The 11,879-nt window shown below is 42.4% G+C and overlaps 1 protein-coding gene across 2 annotated transcripts in view; it reads right to left on the bottom strand.

The window, feature by feature from the left end:
• Positions 1-3,683: 3,683 nt before the first annotated feature.
• ITGA6 (integrin subunit alpha 6) overlaps positions 3,684-11,879 on the bottom strand; it is an 81,719-nt gene continuing 73,523 nt past the window's right edge. Inside the window, exon 26 of one of the 2 annotated variants that reach the window (XM_084812879.1) lies at positions 3,684-7,919. Coding sequence is in view for 1 of the 2 variants with exons in the window: in XM_084812873.1 (XP_084668999.1) it covers positions 7,758-7,919 (162 nt within the window). In the remaining variant the exon portion in view is untranslated. The remainder of the gene's footprint in view (positions 7,920-11,879) is intronic. The other variant, XM_084812873.1, reaches the window with a different exon arrangement.

The raw sequence follows: 11,879 nt of genomic DNA, 5'->3' as shown, positions 1-11,879 counted from the left end.
GTTGACATCTTCATTGAGCTGTCCACCACAGCCCCGAGATCTCTTTCTGGTCGGTCACCGCTAGCTCAGATCCCATCAGGCTATATTTGAAGTTGGAATTTTTTGCCCCAACATGCATCACTTTACATTTGCTTACATTGAACCACATTTGCCGTTTAGACACCCATTCTCCCAGTTTGGAGATATCTTTTTGGAGCTCTTCACAATCCCTTTTTGTTTTTACCACTCTAAATAATTTGGTGTCATCCGCAAACTTGGCCACTTCAGTGCTCATTCCTAATTCCAGATCATTTATGAACAGGTTGAAAAGCTGTCCTGGGTTCCTTGCAAGAGGATAAAAAGGCAGGATATAAATGTAATAATAAAAAAAAACTTGTAGTTTGGGTTGCAACCTAGTGTACACTCGTCTTCTACTCATGAGCCTCCTGTGTTTTCTTACCGGGTCTATTTTTTTTTATACTTAATGCAGAAAATCTGACACACACACACCTACACACACACACACACACACACACACACACCAGTTCCCTGTCTGGAAGCAGCCCAATCCTATAGGCATGTTTAGACAGAAAAAAGGGTCTACAATCCGCAGCATGCCCCAGCCAGCATGGCTGGCTGGAGAGATGCTGGGAATTGTAGGTCTTTTTTCTGTCTAAACATACATAGGATTGCACCCTAAGTTTCAGTGGAGAGGGGGAAATAATTCAGAAGAGGGCACAACAGCACCCTCCCACCCATGATCCCAGCAACTGGTGTACATAGGCTCACTGCCTCTGGTACTGGAGGTAGCACAGAGCTGTCAAGATCTACCAGACTAAAAAGCCCAGGAAAGCTGTCCCACCCTCCACAACACCTACCAGCGGACTGGGCTTTGAAAGTGGCTGATTGCTCCCCACCACAAGTCCAGTTAGGATTATTCTCAGTCACCAAGTACTTAATTTCCACCACTTTCCCCCCAAAATTGTTGGATTCCACCAATTATTCAACAAGTCGACTTTATGGGCATGACACTGCCAACACTGATTAGATTCACTGCAGTACATCTTTTGTATCCTGTAGGACCTTATGTTATTTATTCCAGACTTTTAAGATACACACTCATTGTGTAGGCACAACATGCCTACTCTTTCAGAGGCATAGTAAATTCCACTTGCTCTATATTCTGGCAGGTATTATCCTGACTGTCCTCCCACCAGTAGCATTAAAACAGTCAAAACAGCTGCATAATAATAGTCTGTCATATTTAGTAATCCTATCTGTTCATCAATGACCTTTTGCTATGTAATACTTTCACTTAAATTCTGGGGATCTTGTAATTCCAAATTCATTCATATTAGTTTGAATCAAGTTGAACTTTTGAATAGTATTTTTACTGCCCTGTTTAACAAAACAATTAAGTTTAGGCAGCACACACATCTTAGCCATGGCAATCCTGCCAAGGCAAGACGTTTTTAGTTTTACCCATTCCAACAGCTTTTGCTTCATCCTGGCTACAATAGAATCAAGATTATTTTTAATAAATTCATTGATATAATTAGAAAAACACAAAGCACAATCCAATACATATCTATTCAGAAGTAAATCCCAACAAGTTCAATGGGGCTTACATCTAGGTAAGAAATGTATTGATTTCTTACACCTTCCATCAGGTTAGCTTTGTAACCTGTTAGGTCACCAAAACTACAGTAGTTAAGTTGGGCAAACTATCTCATGGAAAAAAGAGTGTAACACAGCAGTCCTAAGGCCCCTAGATGATGTCTGGGGTGCCATAAAATGCTGATCTCTTCCTCCATGCTACAAGCACAGAGGAGATATGATTGTGGATCCCCCCGCCCCAAAGCTGCTCCCCTTTCTGAGGTTGCAATAGCAAACCTGGAAGAGGACAGGGAAGGTGGAAAGGGACTATTCTGGTGGGCGGGGAGTGGGCTGGATCCACTCCATCCTAGAGCTTCTCCATCATCCGACCTGCCCATCAAGTCTCTTAGATGGGTTGAGAGGCCCGTCTAGCTGTAAATGTTCTTTGAGGTGGAACTGCCAGCAGGGTTTGGATGGGCAGAGTGCTCCAGTCTGAGAGCCCTCCATCTAAAGATTGGAATTACATAGGATTGCACTCCAAGTCTGGTTGGCAGTGTTAATTCCTTCTATATTTTGGGTTTAATCTAACCAAATGGATTAGGGCATTGAATATTAATAGGCAACCTTGCCTTACCCGCTATTAAACTGTGAAATTCCTGACAACTGTCCATTTTCCAGAACCCTAGGCAAGTGGGTACTATTTAATAAAGTGATCCAGGCCCCTATAAGTAGCCCCAAGCAGAGACCCCTCATAAAAATGCCACTCTCCCATATCAAAAGCTTTTGCTGGATCAACACAGCAACCTGTCATACTGAACCAAATAAGTATTCTTGTATCATTAATTTTCTTGATGTTTTTTCTCAACCAATGGTTCTTTTTTAAACCCCATCTGATCTTGATATATAAGAACCCATGATTTTATTTAATCTGTCTGCTAATAATAAGGCTAGAATTTTATAAACCAGTCATACTGTGCATTATTGAATCTGAACGCCTGATAAATCCTTTTCAGGTTTTAGTATCATATTTGCATCCATCCATTTACTGGGAATATCTTTGTTTTTATACAGTATGAAAACAAGTCAGTTAATCTTGGGATTAACTGCATGTTAAAGGCTTTGTGTAATTTATTGGTATAACCAACTGAGCCAGGTGCTTTATTTTATTTTAAATTTATAGCCTGTTCCCTCTCTTCTCTGATAGGTGCATTAAACTTCCTTGTGTTTCTGTTAGTTCTGTCTATAAACTAAATTATCTCATACAGGAAGTTTAGTTGACACATATAGTATGCTAAGAATTCTTGAATCTTATATTGTCAAAAGCATGCAGTTACCACTGGCTTAGTTTAGTGCTCGAATAGGTCTCTACTCTGAGTCTGAAACATATTTAAGGTGCAATCCTATGGGGATAGTCAGCCACCTCCAACCTTGGAGGTGGCCAACTACCCCATACAGGGTGGGCAGGGTGCAGAGGGGATCTTCTCCTCCACTCTCCGTCCGCCCTGCATTTGTGGCTAGACAGCCGATTTCGGCTGTCTAAGTGGGGCATCTCAGGGCAGGAGCGAAGGCTGGATGGCACATAGGAAGCATTGTAACCGCACTTCCACAGTCCCTGCTCCCAGGAATGCCCCCTTATGAGCCGCTCCGCACTGCTGTTACGAGCACGGAGCTGGGGGTGACCCGGGCTTCCTACAAGACGGCGGGGGAGGGAGCGAAGATTCAGGTTTCTGGGATTTTCAGTTTCTGGAAATTGAGCTCGGAGCCAGCACTCTGAGCTCAGAGCGCTGGCTCCGAGCTCGATTTCCAGAAACTAAAAATCCTATGGCCGTCTAAATGCTGTCTAGCAGCCATAGGACTGCGCCCTTACTTGATTTAACATACCACATTTAACATATATACTGGATTTGTCTCTGCACTCAAAATATATTGGTTAAGAGTATAATTTGGTTTTTGCTGTATATGAATACTGAGTATTTTTAAAATTCAGCTGACCTGGGCATGTGTTTTGATGTGTATAATGTGTGGAGTGGCCCTAACTGAAACAAGTGTTTGTAATGCATTCACAGAAATTAAAAATGTGTAGTACACAAATACAACCAGCACAGAAAGAGGTTTTCATACAAAATTTATTTCACACTTTTATAGAAATATCCACAGGTAATTTTTAGCCATGATTTAACATTAGATGTTAGTAGCAGTCAATGTATAAAAATGAATATATACCAGTGATGTGACATGAGATGACATTTTTACTTAAAACCAGCCCTAATTTAATGTTGCCTATATATTTGTTGTTGTTTTTTAATAAGATACCAGGACACAACTGTGTTTTTATGAAAAGATGCAGTAGTGTTTCAGAGTTCTGCTTCTTCAAGTTACTAAGCCCATTCACCAAGATGGGATTTGAAACGATAAGGTGCTGTCCACGTGCAAGCTGCTGTGGGGCTCCTGTGTAAGCCCAATTTAAACAATGTGTCGGGGTCGGTGGGGTGGGGAGAAAGCAGCCGTGTTTGGTGGATTATAGTGTCAGGCACCAGAATCGTAACTGAAGTTTAACAAAAGAGAGCTTACACATTTAGCAAACAAAGCTTTTTGAAAAATCAAGAATTTTTATACAATGTGTGGTCAGAGTCATTTGGATAACCATCGGAAGTGAAATGAGAAAAGTTAAAATTAACAAGCAGAAACCAAACCTTAGAAAGGACAATAACCACTCCCAGCTGATGAATTTTTGAAGTGCGACTACAGAGTACAACGCATATAGCATCTGGTGTTTCAAGGTAAATATTTAAAGATTTGCATAGTTTTCATCCTTTCTCAAATAATATCCACATAGTAAAGGTTCTGTTGATATTTCATGTACAGTAAATGTTAGAGCACATTTATAATTCTTACTTTACCAGTACCAATTTTTTTTTAGATGTAGCTTAAAAAACTGTAAATACTTTTGTTATAATCACGAGTATCAAATAGCACAACCGTATGGAATTAATTAATTCTTACAATTAAAATTTAGGTATTTAGGACATTTATTCAGTAGTCTTAAACTGGACCAGTATAGATCCATAGTTAAATTTTGGAACTTATGTTTTGTTTCAAGTGCTATGACATCTGCAGTAGCTATCTTGTTTCAAACACAGAACTAGAAAACCTTTCCCCACCCCAAGGAACACTTGCCATATTTTCCATTAAGTTAGTAATATAAAACTTCTATAGATAAAACTTCTGTAGGTATGAATTAGTGCACAAATTATTTAGAAGATACAATACCTCCATACTACATAATCAGAAATGTGTAAAGAAGAGCTTTCCAAGAATGTTTTAGGGCACAATCTTATGCATGTTTAGACAGAAAAATGTTCTACAATTCCCAGCATGGCTGGCTGGTGAATGCTGGGACTTGGAAGACTTTTTTCTGTCTAAACATGTATAGGATTATGCTCTTAGTCATTGAAGGTTAAAGTATTGGCACATTTGGCGGAAAGTATTTGCTTTTAATTCACTGAACTCTTTTATATACTATTGCTCCCTATTTTTAAAGTTCAGTTAAAAATCTTTGGCTTAACAGTTAGTTAAAGGCAAAGATTTATGATAAAAATAAATATATAAAGATGACTTACAGTATATACAAAAAAGTACAACCAATATTCAAGCTTTAAAAAACAAACCTGTGTATATTTGGTGTGAGCAACAGATTCACACAAATTGATTTTTAAAACATTATTGAAACATGATCTATTGCACATTTAAGATCACACTAACTACCATAGCTACACATAAGTCTTAGAACAAGGAATTAGCAGTTTTAGAGATCTCAAATTTACCTGAAAAACACAAGCCCACGCCACTGTGAACAATGGTGGTAACATCTGAATGGTGGGTCTATAATTTTTAAACTCCCCTCTCTTCCCTGCACTAGGACTGGTACAGTACTTAAAGGAAAGAGAGTTCTTTTAAACATGTGCAGAGTGCCATGGTCTCCCTACTGAGAAACACCAGCTATTCTCTACACACCCACAAATAGGAGGAAAGGCTTCCATGTGAGCATGACTTCCAGACAAAGTTGAGCTTCAGCACCTCTTGTTAAGAAATTGAGCCACACCACTTTGTATCGGTTCTTAAACACATGGGGTTGAATCGAGACTAAGGCTACAATCCTATACCAATTTACCTGGGAGTAAGCCCCACTGAACTCAATGGGACTTACTTCTGAGTAGACATGTATAGATTGCAATGTAAGTTAGTTGAACTTGGATCCCATTGACATCAATGGGACAAGTTAAGTCATGAGTTAATTTAAACCCAATTGATTTAAATGGGGACTAAGTTCAACTAATGTAGGTTGGATCCAACTCATGCATTTTATGGAAACACACACACACACATTGTAAAAACAAAACAAAAACATCAAAGCTTTACAAATGTCAGGAAATATTTGCTTCTGGTCACATGCAGTTTTTTCAGCAAAAACAACAACCACACAAATAAAATACTTCCAGCCTCTCAAAATCCAGACCACATGTTCCCCTAAAACTGAGCAAACATGAGTAAAGGTTAAATTTGAACCAGGGCCCACTAGAGTTTAGAACCTTTTTCGGTGCCATGGCTTAATCCTATTAATGTGGGTAATAACCTCTGACCATGTGCAGAGTACCTCTCACCACTGAATAATCACAACCTTCCTTCCTTCCTTCCTTCCTTCATTCACACACACACACACACACACACACACACATATATATATATATATATATATATCTTCCAGATTTCGAGGTGCAATAGATTGCCAGGCAGCATGATAGCCAGACAGGTTTGAGACCACAGACTCTTCATTTTAGAAATTCACTAACAAAACAGTTCCTCAGACAAGCAAATACAAATCAAGCTGAGAAGCCGATATCTTGCTTGCTACAACTGAGGAGAAACGGCCAGCCTGTTGTTCTACAAGTATGAGTGGGGGGCAGGTTATACCACTCTCTCTCACACACTCAGAGACTGGGTTCACATGATTGCTGTGGCTCGTGGCTTATTTAAGCCACGATGAGCTCCTGAATATTCAACCCATGGCTTGTTGTATTGTCCGAACCCGGAGACAGTGGGTTATGCAACGGTTAAACAACCATCACACAACCAATGGCCTGTTTTAGGGTTATGTGAGGGTCGTTTAACCTGCAGTCCCCAGGTTTGGACGACATGACAAACTGTGGCTCGAATATTCAAAATGGCCGCTTATGCTGCTGGAACCCACTGTGGCTTAAATAAATTACATAAGCCATGGTGGGCTATTTGTGCGAACTAAGAGTCTCATACCATTTTTCTAACCCCCCCGCCAAAAAAACTGTGGCGAGCGACAACTCTCCCTACAAAGCAGTGATACTCAATGCAATAGGGTATCCCCTTCTGTAATTTAAATAACAAAGACTAATACACTGAAATGTAGGAGCACTCATAGTTAGGAAAATGGTCTCAGTATCTTTCATGCAGATGGGAGGGAGGATCTAGCCACTCAGGTGCGTGATGCAGGGCAAGAAAGTGGAGTCCAAAAACTCAAGACAGGTTGAGGCAAAACTGAATTTGCAGTTCAAACTCTGGAGCCAAGATGGAACATACAGCTCAGATTCTGGCAAGGGACTTTTAACGAGCCTCATGATGGCTCGGGTTGCTTCATCTCTCTTTGGGCTGCAGCCAGAGGAACTGGCTATGGGCTTTTTTGGATTCCGCCCAAGAGGCAGCCATTGCCCGTGCCTTGCAGAGAGGTGGTGGTGAAGCACAAGCTAGGAGACAGCCAGGATTCTAGTTGCAGAGGCGTAGCTGGGAGAAAACAGACCTGCTACCTGGGAGGGACTTGTATGGCTCCATTCTATAGAAAGAAAAGGCAACCCGAGTCATCGCAATACTTCCTCTGCAGGATCCTCTCTCCCTCTCTGGACTGATGGTCTGGATTTTAAATGGAGTCTTTTTAAAGGATTGGACCAGTTTAGATCATACATACATATAGGTTTGGACAGTCTTAAAATTTAGGCCTGTAAAACAAAACAACAAAGCTCTGGAAAAAACCTACACACACGCAAAAGGGTGGGGGGAGCCAATTCTGTACATAGGTCTTCCTCCTTCTGTCCATCCATCATGTCAATCAAAAACACTTTAAAACCATTTAACCCTTCAGTTCAAGGGGGGGATCCTTAGGAATAACTTTCATTTTCATTCCACTTTGTGATCCACTGTTTTTTTGCATGATTTTCTTTAGTTTTCCCATCTTTGATCTGCCTCTCCTCTTTCCGAATTCTTACAGCATGGTAGCGGGGGATGCTGTCGTCGTACCTGGAACGCTGGAAGAACCCGCACTACAGGAGGGGGGGAAAAATCCAGATTACCGTTACATGGGTGACTACGTCCTTCCACTAGTCCCTTTCCAGAGAGGCAGCTGCAAAATGTGACACCCCAGATAATAGCAACAGGAGAGAGCAAACAGTGCAATTGAAGCATGTAAGCAGAAAACACATTCACTAATCTCAAATATATTTTTAAAAATTGAAAATTGGTTTTTGGGCCAGCATGGTAATACCTCCTACATATTCAAGACCGAGGCGAGCTTGTGGACTTTGGAGTAATAGTCCTTTGGAGTAATAGTAATTAGCAGCCATCTTGATCTCGCTTACAAGTCTGGGAAGCAAAGCCCCACAAATGGGGGCAGCCTGCATGGGAGAGGGCTCAAAGGGCAGTGGACTAAGGGCATATACATAAGTCCCATCCCCAATGTCCCTGCGTACACTGGCCCTGCCTCCCTGGTGTTGAAGCAGGGATCCTGATCGCGCAAGGGCTTCTACTGAGGTTCCAAGTGAATGCGAGTGGGAGCCTCCTGGCAACCCGTATTTCTTTATACACTCAAAGAAAGAGACATGTCTCGCCTTCTGTGTTCTACCCATCACAGAGCACTCGAGTGGGGGAATGGGGACTGGTATCTCACTTTGTGTCAGTCAGCTACCAGGGAATCCATGAAAGCTTGTGGAGAGATGATGGAGACTACCATCAAGGTGGGGGGGGGGGCTATCAGGGAAGTGCTTGGGGGGGGCCCTGGGGGAACTTTGCCTAAGGCCCCCTCCAACCTGGTGCCAGGCATGCCTTTACTCATATGTATTCTAGGCAGCCTTCCCCAACCTGGTGCCCTCCAGATGTTTGGGCTGCAACTTCCAGCATTCCTGACCATTGGCTGTCCTGGTTGCGGCTGATGGGAGCTGAAGTCCAAAACATCTGGAAGGCACCAGGTTGGGGAAGGGTGTTCTGGAACCTGTAAATATTATCTGGAGCACTGGCTCCCACTGGCCCTGGAATCTCCATAAGCGTTCATCATCACGATGCACATCCCTTCCTCCTCTTCCTGCCAGACCTGGTTGGCTCTTCTGGCCTATATAGAGGAAATGCCAGCAGAAACCCAGGAAATGGGGGACTTGTAGATCTTAAGAGACATGTAGGAAAGCACACTTCTCTCTGTCTCTGAAACGTTGGTTGTTTCCCCCGCCCCGAGCGTGCCGGTCGCACGACTGGGATTATCTTAATTACCTGCGCAACAGGTTGCTGTGTTCTCCAAACGCAGTGGGGCTGTGGTGACTTTTCACCCATCCTACAACCCCATTGCAAGCCATGGGTTGTAAGGTGGGTGAAAAGCCACCACAGCCACGCTGCATGATGGGTTTGGACAGCCCGACAACCCACGACGTGGTGCTGGTAATTAGGGTAATCCTGGTCGCGTGGCTGGCACATGCAGGGAACATCCAGCGCTGCATTGTTTCCCCTGCTGGTCATCTGATCCTGGCCATTGTTTACAATGTTGCTCGTTCTGTTCTAAAGCTGCTTGGAGCCAATCAGAAAATCTCTTTTTTCCCCTCATAGTAATGACTTGCAGCCTAGATTGGGGGCACACAAAACGTGTCCCCCTGCCCCCATGCTTGGACCTTGAGCTATTTCCATGGGGACTAGGATTTGGAGAGAACTGCTAGATTTGTCTGAGGCACAGCTCATTCTCCTCCCGTCCATAACATTTCGGCTTCTTTGGCAGTGATGTAGCAAATGAAAGTGGTCATCCTGGCGATCCAGCAAACACAATGCATATTTACATAGATGAGTTCAAGTTTCGCAAGAGCATGAGGTATCATGCAGTAGCAGGCTTCAGTGGAGAAATGCATATTCAGGTATAGGAAAAATAAAGGCAGAAAAGTTTCCAGTAAATATCCCACAGAAATTGAGAACCAAGAACAATCTTGTCCTGGAAAAGGCAGCAGCAGCAGCAAAGCCTTTGGACATGCATTAGTGGTTAATAAAGCCATTTAAACTTCTGAACATAGGAGATTCTAATATCAAATCAAAGTATGTCTTGAATCTTGAGATCTGTACAGGATACAGGCCACATCCTGTTGAAGCCAGTGACACAAATGTCACATTGATCCGTGGTTGTGGACTACTTACATAGGCCATAATCCCAATGGACTTAAGTGCACATGCAGTACAATTCTATGCTTGTTTACTCAGAAGTAATTCCCATTGGGTTCAATACGGCTTACTCCCAAGTAAGTGAATTTAGGGTTATAACTTTACAGCACACTTCTATGCATGTCTACTCTGAGGTAAGTCCCACTGGCTTGAATGGAGCTTACCCCCAGGACTGCAGCCTTAATTGGATTGTGGCCACTGCGTACGTAAAAACTGAAAATGCTCATTTAACAACAGCATATAAAATTTACTTCTTGTCTTTCTTAAAGTTTATTTCTTTTATTTATTTGTTTACCATATTTGTACGGCTGCCCATCAACACGCATTTACCTTTCATGTTGGGAGAACTCACACAGACAGGCTTAAATTTATCACCTTTAGTAGCTTCGTTGACTACTTGTATGACAACAAGATGCATGTTTTAAGGCTGCAACCTTAAGCATAAGCACCAGAAAGTTATGTTCTATTGAAATCAATGCAAGAAAATGTTCTTTCCACACAGGAAGCTTAAAGAGGCTCTTACTTCAGGTTTGCATTTTAAAAGCAAAAGCTAAGTTGGCTTTTGGGATGCTCGTTCCATCTGCAGCTACTTCTCTTCTGCTTTCTCTTTCATATTATCAACTATCATTCAAGCTGTAAGCCTGCAGGGGTAGGCAACCTGATGCCCTCCAGATGTTTTCGACTATAACTCCCATACGACCCAGCCACCATGGCCAATGGCCAGGGACCATGGGAGTCGTGGTCCAAAACACTTGGAGGGCACCAGGTTGCCTACCTTTACTCTAAGGCTATTTAGGGTGCAATTCAAAACATGTTTAGACAGAAAAAAGTCCCACAATTCCCAGCATGCCCCAGACAGCCTTAAGCACTGGCTACCTATTAACTACTGAGCCAAGTTCAAGGTCTTTGCTGTTGGCATTTAAAGGCCTAAATAACTTGGGACCAGGTTAGCTGGCGGATCACCTTCCTCAATATAGACCTGTGTGATCATTAAGAGCATTGTAGGAGACCTTTCTGGTTGTTCCACAACCTGCAGCTTGCCATCTTGTGGCAACCTGGAAGTGGGCCTTCTCCATGGTAGTGCCCACCTTATAGAATGCCCTCCCCGCTGGTATTCAGGAGGTGCCTACTGTGACATGTTTTAGTAAGTATTAAAGACCCATCTCTTCACTCAGGCCTTCCCTGACTGACTGTGCTGCCCAATTTGTTTGTTAATTATGGTGTCATGAGTATCTGGTTTTAATGTTTTTTTTTGTTTTTGTATTAATAATTATGTATTTTAATTATGTATTTTATTCTTTGCTTGGTAAAGAATATTTAGAATATTTTTTCTAGATATGGTAAGTATTATATGAATCTATTAAATAAGTAAACCTTGCATATGAAAATGCAGGTGAGAGAGACAAAATTTCCTGGTTTCTCATTGTTTACCAGGAGACGACAGCTTAGCTTAGTGTTTCCCCTTCACTTTCCCCGTCAATTTACCTCTGGCTGTCTGCTATGGATCCTCTGCCCATTGCAGGGGATTCTAGGCCATATCCTAGGATGTGCATACAGCTTACATGGGGTGCAGACCAAATCCTCCTAGATGCATGTGGACTGAGAGTGTGTGGTCTGGGCCACGTCCCACCCTTTCCTGCCCCTTGCAGAAAAAGATTGGTAGTGGTTGTCAAGCTGCCCTTCAGGAAAGCTTGTCTGATATTGCTGATCTTTGCCTTGAGAAAATGAGCCCAGGGTTCTTTGGGACAAATAACGTGGCTTAGCATGGGATTTTCCCTCTGGCTTAGAGCAGGATTTCCCCCCCTTTTTCATAGCAA

The sequence above is a fragment of the Heloderma suspectum genome, chromosome 1, assembly GCF_057233095.1.
Source record: "Heloderma suspectum isolate Gila_16-S chromosome 1, 16-S_ref, whole genome shotgun sequence".
NCBI classification, from domain to species: domain Eukaryota; kingdom Metazoa; phylum Chordata; class Lepidosauria; order Squamata; family Helodermatidae; genus Heloderma; species Heloderma suspectum.
Note: the sequence above shows the minus strand (reverse complement) of the source record. Positions and strands in the feature narration are given on the sequence as shown.